The 13,566-nt window shown below is 38.5% G+C and overlaps 1 protein-coding gene across 1 annotated transcript; it reads left to right on the top strand.

Moving 5' to 3' along the window:
* The first annotated feature begins 2,810 nt into the window (after positions 1-2,810).
* LOC122668119 (peroxisome biogenesis protein 12) lies at positions 2,811-12,897 on the top strand. The gene is made up of 10 exons (XM_043864693.1): positions 2,811-3,013; positions 3,356-3,461; positions 5,629-5,777; positions 6,040-6,274; positions 7,282-7,391; positions 10,092-10,166; positions 11,268-11,354; positions 11,920-12,006; positions 12,195-12,332; positions 12,470-12,897. Exons 1-10 carry the CDS (start codon positions 2,906-2,908, stop codon positions 12,539-12,541), a joined length of 1,167 nt encoding a protein of 388 aa, XP_043720628.1. The 5' UTR covers positions 2,811-2,905; the 3' UTR covers positions 12,542-12,897.
* The last annotated feature ends 669 nt before the right edge of the window (positions 12,898-13,566 follow it).

Here is a 13,566-nt window from a genome sequence, read left to right as displayed (position 1 = left end):
AATTACTAAAACCGTGAGAAGCCAAGCATACTTGAAATGGAGATTGTCTATCGTACCTTTTGGACGGTTAAAGTGTCTCCTAGATCGCCTCGTCATAAGTCTGGGTTAAAGCAGCCAAAAAAGAATCTTGCCTGGTAGAGTGGTAGCGTGGCGCCTGTCCCTGGATACAAACGGAGGTGAAATGATTGCGCACCGTCTTGTGTGAATGTGAAAAATCAGGCTCTTGTTGATGCTCTTGTGGGTAAGGGTGTCAATCGATTTGGTTTTGGTTTAGTTCCGTGCCTTGAATGGTGTGTTTTGAAATCAAACCGAGAATCGAGTAGATTCGGAAAGTGGAAACTGAATACGAACCTGTTCAGTTCGGTTCAATTACAGTTCTAATTCGATTTTCTAATTCAGATCTAATTCGGTTATCTAATACGATTCCAATTCAGTTCTCCAATAAGGCTCCAATCTGCTAGGTTGTCGATTGTCGTTGTCTTGTTGTATTCTCAAGAAACTCCATTTGTATAAATAAAATGCTCACAAAACCTTAAAGAAATCAGAAATATTAATAAATAAATAAAAATTCAAAGTGAGTTCTCCACTTTCAGATCTTATCTTTCAGCTTACCCATCAATAACGTCAGAGAAACACATCAAAATTATAATTTCAAAAGAAAAAGCAACACCATAACAAAAAAAAAATTGGATATAGGGTTTTGGATTAAATGTGGTATTCGATTCGATTTTGATTCAAATCGATGATTTTTTAACTAAAAACGTTATCAAACCGAATTAAATGATCATATACCAAAACCGAAACCAAACCGAATTTATTCCATTCGATTAATTCGCCTCGATTTCAGTTTGGTTTTGACACCCTTACTTGTGGGCGCCAACACGGAAGCCACGATGCCAAGTAGAGAACCCTTATCCCTTAAGACATTTTAACTTATTCACCATGATTTACATAAATACATGGGAGAATTCATCCACCGCCGAGGAAAAATACACCCATTTAGGATTATTATTAGTGTGCCCTTCTACTGTACAAAGTCAAAACTACCCTTCCATTGTACTATCATAATGTTTCAAGGCTAAGGATTTCTGCTTAATCATGAGTGAAGGGAACTGGTCCCCTTGCCACAAGGGACCTCGAATATTTTTTCTTATTTTTTAAAAACTATTATCCCCTGTTTTAATTAAAGATATCAATCGGTTTAGCTTTTGTTATTCATTTCAGTTCAAGATACAATGTGTGGAAATCGAATAAAAGCATATTTTCCAAACCAAAACCAAATCCAGTCGATTTTTATTGATTGACCTAATTAATATTCGATTTAGACGCTATTTTAGATTTTTAGGTGTTTGGACTAATTTTTTATATTTTTTATTTAAAAACAACCTCTTTATTTGTATAGATTATAATTCAATAATTTTTTTTTTCAAATATTAAAAAGGAATAGAACATATCATCCACATTGATTTTTTTAGAATCTTTTGATGCAAATCATCCACATTAATTAAAGGGTAAATTACATGACACCCCCTTTAAGTTTTCCCATACTCAACTCATCTTCTCTTATTTGAAAATTCACTTCTGTTTCCCTCTACAGTAACGGTGTTAACTTAAAACAAACAAAAAAGTTAAATGACAAGTTTAACCTCAACCCATTCCTTTGCATAAATCAATCCAAAAAATCGATCCTAATTGCTGACTCCGTTGCCTCTGCATCTCTCTACCCGTGCTACACCCTCCACTCGGATAACTCCACCTCTCTCTCCTCTGCTTGAGGCCTGGCACCGGCCTATGCATCTCCCCTTGCCCCTCTCCCCTTCTAAGACCAAAATTCGTTCTACCCTATGAAACCCATTTATAATTTTCCTCTAAAACTCTATAAGACCGAAGAAAGAAAGATGTTATGACAAAGGACTGCTCTTCCTTATCCATCTCTTTTACTATTTCTCTTGTAAAATTACTCAGACTCTATCTTGTATTTTGAATTTCAAATACATTGCGTAAACTATACAAATGATATAAATATATCACCCTTGATCACAAGTAGAGATAGGGGGAGAATTTCAGTCTCAGCCATTCATCTTATCTAGACGACATGAAAACTACAATTATTGAGATTTGTGGTTTTGGATTTGGTTTTAGGTTGCTTTTTGAAAGTTGGATCCATGGCTGATGCAAGAAGAGGGGGAAGAGAAGCAAGGACTGGTAGCGGTGGGTTGCAGATCATGTGAGGAAGAGAGCTGTTCAATTTTGGGGTTTTAATATCTAAGGGTAAAACAGTAATTCAATCTATAATAAGGTTAGTTTAGAAATTTAAATAAAATTAACTTGCTAACTTCATCATTTAACCTCATAAAACTAACGGTGTGGACTATCTTGTAATATAATTCTCTAATTAAGAGAGATTTTAAGTGAATTTTTAAATAAGAGGGGGTGACTTGAGTATGGAAAAACTTTCAGGAGTTGTCATATAATTTACCCTTAATTAAAACATCAAAATACCTATATATGTAATTTAATTTGATTTGAACCTATGATTTTCATTCTTAAAATCGAAACTAAACTAAACCGACCTATCTATTTTGATTTTATTTTTTTTTATGAAAGTGTAATCACACAAACCACGCATCAATCCCAAAAAGTTAACCATTTTGATTTGATTTTGAACGGTCGGTTTCGATTCTTGGTTCTAAATTGACACCCTTCAAATCTTTGATCTTGACAATGTAATGATTAAATCTGTAATCACCGCCTATTTCTCAAAATCTGACTTCCGAGCGTCAGGTCCATCCATACTCTATAATCTAACAACTGTTTCTTCCATGCGAGAAATTGCGTAGCAGGAACTCGTTGGAGCTTTCTTCCCTGACACGCAGAGACACTTAGTAGAGAGAGAGAAGGAAAGATGTTGTTTCAGGTGGGAGGGGATGGAACGCGCCCCACTTTCTTCGAGATGGCCGCGGCTCAGCAGCTTCCCGCCAGTCTCAGGGCTGCTCTAACCTACTCTGTCGGTGTAAGTATTTCATCTCCTTCGTTCCTCTATTTCTGCTTCTCCATCTCCTCCTTGTTAGGATTTTTACATTTCCCCCTTTTTTTCTCCGCTTTCATCAAACACTGCAAATTGTTTGCTGTTTTCGTTCGGCTAATTGCTTGTCTGCTTAAAATTGCTATTTATTGGTGTGATGAGCTCTCAAAAATTGACTGGAGCATTACATAAGAGGAAAAAAGTAATCGAATTTTTATTGAAATTTTCGGCGTTTAAATTTCTAATTCTGCCACTGTTATATGGTTGGTGTGCTGTTTGATTTTGCTTGTTCAGCGCAGCGGACTCTTATGGTAGTGTGTCATCGTGCAGGTGCTTGCTCTTAGAAGACCTTTCCTACATAAGGTGTTGGACTACGACGATGAGTTCTTCGCGCTACTGATGATGGTTCTTGAAACTCACAGCTTGCGAACTACTGGTGCTTCCTTTTTCCTTTAGTTCCTCCTCTTATCCTTTGCTCTCTTGTGTTTATAAAACTCCCAGTTGCCGAACAAGAGCATGCTTTCAATGATTGCTTGGTTGAAGGTTTTGCTGCCGATGTAAGGGCTTTTTCTAAATGGTGGCTACCATGTAGTTCACATTTCAAGTACTAAATACTAAATCCCATAATTATGTCATTTTTTTACCACGTATCTTTTCTCTAGTGGCGTGGGTCAATTTGTACATTTTACAGAAGTTCTTGATGCAGAATCTTATTGAATGTCAGAGACATTGGGATAGTATATACGAGAGAATTGTGAACTGGTAATCAAACTGGTGATGGAAAGAAGCGGATGTTCTGAAATTCCCTATAGTAAGCTAAAATCTAAGGGTTGTTTAAGAATAATCACAAATAGATTCAGGAATGAAGGTAGGTTTAGGGTTTAGTTGGTTGGTTGAGTGGTGAAATTAGGTTCTTCAGTTGCTTCTGAAAATTCATGCAAAAAGAATGGGGTTAGGGCATGAGAAAATATTTTTTACCTTGAATTTGACAAAGGTGTTTTCTCCGATTGTAGATTTGTAGTGCCAACTAAAATGATGACATGTCCTTAGATTCGGGAGCAAAATTAGGGTTCTGGTAGGTTGACTGGGTACAATCTGGTTTTTCAGTCAGTCTGAAATTCCATCTTGGAGATTGTAGTTTGGGGTGGATTAATTAGCATTGGCACTTTGTGGTTGTGAAAGGCTAAAATTAATTGACGGATAGGTTCTTTAGAAAGGTGGATGAACTTGATATTTCAGTGAAGATTGAAGGGATTTGAAGGTTTTGTTCCTAGCCAGTAGGCAGAAAGAAAGTTTGGAATTATTGTTGTGTCAGGGAAAGCTATTGTTTTGGTTCTAGTGCTTAAGACTTTGAGGGACAAAAGATGAAGGGGTAGAAAAGAGATGCTGGTCTGGATATTGAAAGAATGCTTGCCAGCCAAAGCAATAACCAGATACGATGTTGAGATTTACTAGCACTCTATAGGTCCTAGGCCCTGGTGATTAATAACCATCCATAATTGTAGTAGCCACATATTTTATATCATCCCACTCGAAAGAAAAAAAATAGGGGCGTACCCAGTGCACGAGGCTCCCACCACTGCAGGGTCTGAGGGTCATAATGTACGCAGTCTTACCCCCGCTTCATGGAGAGGCTGTTTCTGCGAAGCCGGGGTAAGTCAAACTTTTAAACTAACTACTATCAGTCAGAATAGCCCATAATTGTAGTAGCCACATATTTTATCTCATCTCCTCAAAAGAGAAAAAAAGTAGATGTTTATGATATCATAAGAGGACTCATAGTTGATAGCGATTTGAAAGTCAAAGTTTTAAACTAACTACTATCAGTCAGAGTAATAAACTTGAACTAAACTACACCATACTAAACTTAAACGTAAAACACTGATAAATAAACCACACAACTAGTGTAGCATCACTCCATTGTCTGGGCTGCTCCTCAATCCAAGATGGTCAGTAGGTCAACAGATACTCTCTGTGCAAGCTTTCAGCATATTGGCTTGGTTTGACCAAGTTGGAAAACCTGGACCACAAGAATGGTTCATGCCTACTGGCTATGCTCTGCGGTAAGTTTTAATGGCTAGGGAGCCAGTTCATTATCTTACATATCCACCTTTCTAGAAACACAGTTAATGTTTTCCTTTTCCTTTTTGGATAAATCGAATGATACATTGTTTTGAAAAAATCGCTTGAAGCCTATGCTCTTTAAATGCCCAAGGAGGAGCTGTACACAGAGAAAAAACAGGAGCAGTACAAAACACAGTTTTCCACTCTTAATATCAGCCGCATTCTACTCCCTGAAAACTTTAGTACCACCTTTTATTATTTTTGGCAAGCAGGATGTTGGTAACATCTTATTGCTTCGTATTCGGATCTTTTATGAATTCCATGCATCAATCTTCAACCATCATTGCATTAACATATCATGAACTGGTAAGATTTTGAATTTAGGTCTTCTCCAATTTTATTTTTTTGTCCTCCAGTTATGTGAGGACTAGTGTGTAGGTCTCCAACTTTGTCCATCAGTGAGGTTTCAGGTATCTTATACTTATTCCCCCCCCCCTCCCCCCACCCCAAACCAAAACTTTCTAATTGCATGTGTCTAGATGCTTCTTTCTCGGAGTCCCTATATGGCTTGCGAAGGAGAGCAGTAAAGATTGCAGTGAACAAGGAGAAAATTCGTACAGACTCAGGTGATAGGGTTCGCCACTCTGGATTAGAAAAGCACCAAAAAGTTCTCTCAGTTGCATTTCTGGTACATTCTTCTTCTGCTTTTATCAACTCAACTATGCAGCTGTATTGAAAAGGAATCTAGATTTGTTTAATTTGATGATGACACTGGCCTGGCTGCTATGGCTCCAAATGAGATCTGCAAAGCAGAAACCAAATTAAGGACCGTAACAAAAAATTTAAAATGTGTTTATATTCCTAGTGAAGATGTTATTCTCATGCTTAATTTCCAGGAATCATGAACTTGCTATATTGAAGCCTGAAGGGGTACTGATGTGTGAGTGTAGGTTGTTTTACCATATTTTAAGTCAAAGTTGCAATCAATCTATAACAAAGAAAGGGAAGCGATTCTTCAAGCAAGTTTGTGGGGAAATGAGGATGCTGATTATTTTGATGGAGGTGAAACTTCTCCTGTCCCAAGGGGAGCCTTGGGTGGAGATGCATCACGTTGGGCACGAATCAGAAAGAGGATTGAGGCAATTATAGCTGGTTGCTACCCATGGATACATGCAGGCAACGAAGGTATGTCTAGGTGAAGTTTTCTTTTGTCCATCCCTTCAATAATTAGGACATCTCTTCTTCTTCCCCCATCATATCTCCCTCTCCCCACCCCTTAAAAAAAATGATGAATGCACTTTTTCATATGGTACTTCGCCATGAGAGCCTAAATAATATGGTAATTTATCTATTCTTGATAAGTACTAAAGTGTAATCTAGTGTCCCATGAATGGGATTGGCATGTGTTGCCATTCCCATGCTGGCTTAAATTATCGACAGGGATCAATTCTGTTTTATTATTTCCTTCCTGTGTGTGCTTGCATTTTTATATATCTGTGGGAAAAAAGTTGTCAATTTTATCAATCTATCAGCTATGCAACAAGGAACCAATATAGGGCGTAGCTAGAATATTGTAAGTTTAGGAAAAATTAAGGCTGTGCGTAACTAGGGATGGACAAATATTGGCATTAGGGTTTAGTGGGTTGATCATATGCACTCTGTTTCTTTGTAGGTTTAGGGAAAATTAATGCTGTACATAGCCAGGGATGGGGTCAAAAATTGGAATTAGGGTTTAGTGGGTTGATGATATGCACTCTTTTTTACCTTTTTAAAATATTTTCTTCTCTCTTTTCAAACTTAATTGTTCTGGACATAAAGCATTTCATAGAGGGGGAAATACAGCTGCTTGATTGAATCTTAAATTTCCATCCTCAGAAAGGATTTCACATGACATGTGTAGGTCCCTTGTCTGGTGTGGCACCCTCAAGTAACTTCTCTATGGATCTTTGTGGGTCTGTGTGATTCATTTAAGCTGTGATGTTCCATCACATGGATGAAGTTGTGTGCAGATTGGTCTTTTATGAGGTCCTTATCTTGTTGCCAATGGACCATCTGGTATTGACTATAGTTTTCTGATTGAATAGCCAAATTTACTCACTAGATTGCTGGTACAGGGTTGTCATTTTCTGATAGTATCGACTATAGTTTTCTGATTGAATTGCCGAATTTACTCACTATGATTGCTGGTGCAGGGTTGTCATTTGCTTATCAGCTGTTATATCTTTTGGATGCTACTGGGTTCTATTCTCCAGGGTTACATGTGCTAGGGGTTCATGTCTGTCGTGCAACTGGACAGGAGCTGGTATGAGCCTTAACATATCACTTTCAACTTTTGTTGGACATTTCATGTAGTAGGTCTATATATGCATCTCCATTTTCTGAAATCTGGCTATGTTACTGTTTATTCACATGCTGCCTTGATGCCTACCCTTCTTTTTAATCAATTCTTATTTATCCATATATCTTGTGTTTCGAGATGTATCTACTGTACCTCATACTACTTTTAATGGGATTCAGATTATCTTTAAGTACTTTCTAAATATTTAACATGCTTTTATGAACTATATATATATTTGTAAATGGTCTCCATCAAAGGATAGTGGTCCATTCAATCACTTATTCTTCAAGAGGGAGAGGAACAGGCACTCAGGAAGTTGATTCTTGCCCCTTAGAGTAACCAAGCAAACGGCCCTACAGCCCCGGATTATATACCAAGTCTTCCCTATTCTCTTAGTCGAGCATTGTTGCCTTGCGCCAGGTGGTATAGTTTGTGTTCAGTTAAGGCGCCATGTCAATCAGCCTTTAAAAATGAGGGGCTTTTCCGAGAAGAGAGCCACGCTGCTCTTTCCCTCTCAGTCTGAACTGGCTGAAGAGGCACTGTCAAGCCCTGAAGGCCCCTACTAAAGTAAGGTGTGCACCCTGTGCCTAAGTGAGCTTGAATTGTAAGTCTGCTGACATGGCATCAATGAGATGTTGTTGGTTGCTTGGCTTCTCATTCGGAGGAATCTTCTACATCTTGTAAATTGCAATAAATAGAATAAAATATGTGGATGTGTCTCTCGTTTGGGTTTTTTGAAGTTTCTATGTCATGCACCTTGTATCAGTGTTGTTAGCATCCTTGTTACATCAATCAAAGCTGATGCGGAACCTGGGTCATAAACCCAGTTTGGGTTCGCTATGGGCCCACCCAGATGCACAATAGCCAATGGTACGAAGACAATGGCAATCTCATAAACAATTCCAAGTTCACAAGGGGATGACGCTATTGGAAATAGGGGTTTAAAGGAAGATGAATTGTGGGGGACAAGAGAGTTATATGGGAAGAGGTACTCTTGGAACAAAAAAACAAAATAAGGGCACAAGGGAATTAGGATAAAGGAGGGGCGTTGATGGAAAGAGGGTTATAAAACAAAGAGATAAAGGTGAATCATGGGAGAGAGGATATCATCTTCTTCTCATGTCCTCACGACACCAAAAACCAGCAACCATGAAGGAGAAATCTCCCACACGAGAAGCCTGATCAACTTGGGGTTTTGGGCATAGTTATCAAGGCGGCAAGGCGACCATGGTGTCGGAGAGGGTCTAAAATCAAGGCGACACCAACAAGGTGGCAAGGCACCCGACTAGGCGCCCAAGGCGACCAAGGAGCCTGGACGCCTTGGTGACGATGAAGCTTCTGAAATCCATGTATTAGCCTAATCAGCCACTGAAGAATCTAATTATCTGAACCTGTACGTGGCGGTAACAATGAAGGTGTAGGTCTGAGATGCAATGGAGTCTGAAGGTTAGAGAGGGCTTTTAGGATGGGAACCTAGGGTTGAGTCACCCTAGGCAGGTGATTCAACAACCCAAAGCTCAGGCGCAAATAGATAGTGTACGAAGATAAGTTGTTCGCATATGGGCTGCAACTGTTGCCTAGAACAGAACCCAACAGAATATCAGTATAAAGAAGAAGAAGAAGAGAAGAGGGGAGTCTCGCAGAGAAGGGAAGAGGGGAAGAGAGAGGGGAGGAGGGAGATCACACAAGCCACACTGGCTTTCAAACCTACACTCACAATTCCATTATCTTCAAAATCTGCCTAAAAGTGTTGATTACATCCATATAAATAAGAAAGACTGACATAAAATGGAAACTAACCCAATCTAGGAAACTAAAATAAAATAGGAAACTACTATCTCCCTATCTATGATTCCTTATCACTCCTTACGAATTCTTTTTGAGGAGTCTTTTCTTGCTTTGAGCTTGTTTTGGACTTGGGCTTTATGTGTCTTGTATTTTGCCATTTTGCTTGATGATTGTAATCGATGATTGCCTGTTATTAATTCTCTCCTTCTCATGGGTGCAATATGCTAATTTTAGTTGTTGTGACTATTAAAGCTCCGTCAAATTTGAAATGTCCTTCATCTTTTTCTGTTGAGACTACTCCCAAGTTCCCTTGAATGCATCTAGTTTTATCCTCCCTAGGCTTGTTCGTCCTAGTCCAATATATACACCTTATATTGGGGATGATATTTCTCGACTGCTCAATATTTTGTTCCTTCTGTGTCTGTATGTGTGCTTGTGTGTGTGTGTTTGTGTATGTATGAAGGGGGTTGGTTTCTACTGTATGCGGCTTCCCATACCTTTATTGTCATCAGCTTTTCCATTGTATATCATCAGATCCTTTGCATGTTATTGTGCAACTAAACAATACTCCTTTATATGCATGAATGCACAATGTTTGGAAATTGTTTTTCACTGTTTAACTGTTCTCATTCTTATTGCTTCCAATTTCTTTTTTCTTGGTTTGCCTGGTAGATAGACGAGAGGCAGTTTATATTATCATTGTCACATATTCCAATAAATTTTTTTATTCATGTCATTGATGATATATAACTTGCCCCATTTTCCTTGTGAAAAGAATGTTACAATTTTCTTTATTTTGGTGTATTTATTATTCTATTTATTTATTTTTATGTAATCTCACTGACCTGCACTTTTTGAAAATTTATGTCAAGGTAGATGGATACATCCTCAAGAATTTCAAGGATAAGAAGCCGTGAACGGGAGAGACTGCGTGGCCCTCCCTGGTTGAAGGCATGTCATCTGCTTATTTTTGGGTTTTCTAATTGACATGTTACTTGAATTGAACCTCCTTTGGCAGAAATCTTGAAACTGAACTCAGAAGCATGCCACTTTGTTCAATATATAATTGTTTATCTTGGTATAAAAGCTTTCTATCTGGGTATAGTTTGTTGCATTTGGTTGTAGCATAATCGGCTGGTTGTCAACATTTGCATGCTTCAGAAAAATCCTTTCTTCTGGGATGTGTCCAAGTTGGATGTGAGAAGAGACTCTGTCCAAAGGAGGCATTATATACTCATAAGGATCTGAAAATGCTTCACTTAAACTACTTCCTTCTTATTTGTAGAATGGTTATATCTTCCCTTTCCTCTCACCTAGCCAAAAATCTTGGCCACTGTATGGATGTTTCTCAATACTGAATATGGTTGATCCATCTTCTAAGGAAGTTCTAATTGAAGAAAAGGTATGGCAATGATCATTCCCTTTTTATTCTGCTGGGTCTAAGTCCATGTTGGTAATTTAGGGAAGTGACAGATGGTGCTGTGGATTTACACTCCATTCCGAGGCCTAGAGTAGAATGTTGGGCTGTTAAGAAGCGGTACGTAGCTATGGTCGATGCCTTAGAGTCTGTGTCGAGTTTTGTGTTCATGTTGTATGCCCACCCCCTTTACCTCTTTTGTTATTCTAATGTCTCTTCTAGGATCCATGTAGCCGACCCCATTAAGTTGGGATAAGGCTATGTTGTTGTTGTATAGAAAGATCTAAAAGAGCCAGCGGCAGGCCTAAAATAACCCTAGGAGAGATGGTGAGGAAAGATATGCGTAGCTTAGGCCTTCTACCACATACGACTACGAATAGAGCTGATTGGAGAGCAAGGATCCATGTAGCTGACTCATTTAGTTGGGATAAGGCTATGTTGTGGTTGCTGCTGTTGTTTTTGTAGGATTGTAAAAAGCATATAAAAATTAGTAGGGATGAGGGATGTTGCAAATCATTCTATTATTTGTTATCCTTGCACCTTCTTTTCTGCTATGGTAACCATTGCTCTGTTAAATTAATGCTCATTTATGTGCTTGCATCCAATGTATCTAATTTAAGCTTTACTATATGCAGGCATTGCAAAGAGTGTTGCTCAGCTGTATATATACGATGTTGGATTATGCACAAACTGGATTAATTGCGGCAGTTTTCTTTTTCAAAGTGAGCTTTAACTTTTCTGCGTAATTTTTTTCTTATCATCTAATTCCCCCTTTCTTCATGTTTTAAACGTAAATTTGCCCCCGGATTAATATATATATATATATATTTTTTATCTTCTCATAAAAAAAATCAATAAAATCCTGATGTTGTTGGAGGGGGGAGGAAAGAACTGTAATAAATATTTATGAAACCAGTCTATACTTGGTTGAAGATTTTGTTTATATCATCAATAAAAAACCATGTGTTGCAGGTGCAGCTAATCCCATCAGTCACACATAATAAATTCGTAAATTATGATCATACTGCCTTATACAATATGTAATGATTGTGAGAATCGTCTCTCTTACCTAGTTCATTTAGCCTTGGAGCCTGTCAGGCTAGTATGTTCTTATGTTCTTGGAGTCCTTAAGAGAATCTGAGCAGAGGAGAGGTATATTATATCGGTTTTTAAAAGTTATTCATCTTTTGGTCTGTGCGGATACCCCATAGTTCCTTTTCACACTTAATATTCAGTGACACTTCATGGTTTACAAATAGCAACTTTCACTTGTAAGAATTTCTGCAGATGATGGAGTGGTGGTACCAATCTGCCGAAGAAAGAATGTCAGCTCCAACTGTGTATCCCCCGCCTCCCCCTCCTCCGCCCCCAAAGGTTAGTTCATCTGTTCTAACTTCCAAGTTTTTATGGGAGACTTTAACAAAATTTTCAAGATAACGCTGAAATCTAGTGAGATAAATTTCAACTTTTTTACTCCTAACATTGGTTGCATTTCTCCTGTGTGTTTTTTTCTTTGGGTGTGGTGGGGGGTGTGGGGTGGGGTGTGGTTGTTTGCTTCAAAGGTTGCCAAAGAGGGGATTCCATTGCCACCAGATAGAACAATTTGCCCTTTGTGCTCACAGAAGCGCGCAAATCCATCAGTGATTAGTGTTTCAGGGTTTGTCTTCTGTTATGCTTGCATATTCAAGTATGTTTCGCAGGTGCGGATCTTCAGACCTTTCACATTTATTCTCAGCCCAAAAAAAGAATAAGCATAATACTTTTGCTTACTGTTCTTTCCTTGAATGCTGTCTCTCTGTTTTTTATTTATTTGTCTCTGTGATTTATATGGACACAGTATAAGCGCTGCCCTGTTACATTGATGCCTGCAACTGTGGATCAAATCCGGAGGCTCTTCAATGATTTGTAGCAAGTTTTGAGAGCTGATTTCCTACATGAAGTTGGTAATGACCATGTCAGCGTGCATGGCAAGAAACTGAGAGGGAACTTGCGAGTTGGACAAAGAGGTCAAATAATTAAAAATCTTAACCTTATCGCTGTGGTGTTCCCCTCACATCCTCTGCATGTAAATGTCATGTTGACAAATGGACAGTCTATAACGAGTTAGAAGTTGTGGACAAAAAAATGCAATTTCTGTTACTGCCACTGGCCTGAGGCCAATGTGCAAATTTTACGAGTTAGTGTTTGAAATTGTTAAATTAATCTGAATCTGGATTGTCAAAAGTCCTTGAAGATCAAACGAGCTTCTCTTGATTTTGTTGGTCATGCTGAATATATATGGTAGGTCCATGTAGATACCAGTGGAGATAGCAGCAAGTTTTCTTTTCCCTCTGGTTTGTGTTCATAATTGCAACAGCCAAAATCTGTTCTGTTTTAACTTCCCAGCATGCGCCTTCAGCTGTTCTTTGTGTATGGGGCGGTGAACTATATTCTCTTACCAGAAGGCTGCTATCATTTTATCAAACGACAAGGGCAAAATTCAAATCTAGAAATACTGTAATGGTTTACTTAGCACATCAAAATTTTGGACATACGGTATGTCACCTACTCATTTGGCAAGTCCCAGCCCATAAAGCGCTCCATGTCAAGGGTTAAAAACCCCGAAGAGGTTACAACTGGATTAGCTTCCATCTCTGTTTCCGATTTGAATAACATTAAAAATGGTTGAAGTTGGGTATCTTATCCCCTCCCCGGTTCGATCCCCCCTTCTATCAACTATATATGTAAAAGCTCCCAATTAACCAAAAAAAAATAAATGGTTGACGTTGGGCCAGCATTATAGTTGGTAGAGAAAATCCCAACCGCTATGCAATGCTATGCTGGTTAGTAGGGATGTTAAAACCTAGCCTGAACCGGGAAAACCGATTGAAAAACTTGGACTAAATCGAACTAATCCTTATCGGATTGGTTTTGGACTGTATGATTGGACCGGTT

Source organism: Telopea speciosissima, chromosome 7 (genome assembly GCF_018873765.1).
Source record: "Telopea speciosissima isolate NSW1024214 ecotype Mountain lineage chromosome 7, Tspe_v1, whole genome shotgun sequence".
Lineage (NCBI taxonomy): Eukaryota > Viridiplantae > Streptophyta > Magnoliopsida > Proteales > Proteaceae > Telopea > Telopea speciosissima.
The sequence above is the reverse complement of the archived record's forward strand: the minus strand, read 5'-3'. Positions and strand labels throughout refer to the sequence as shown.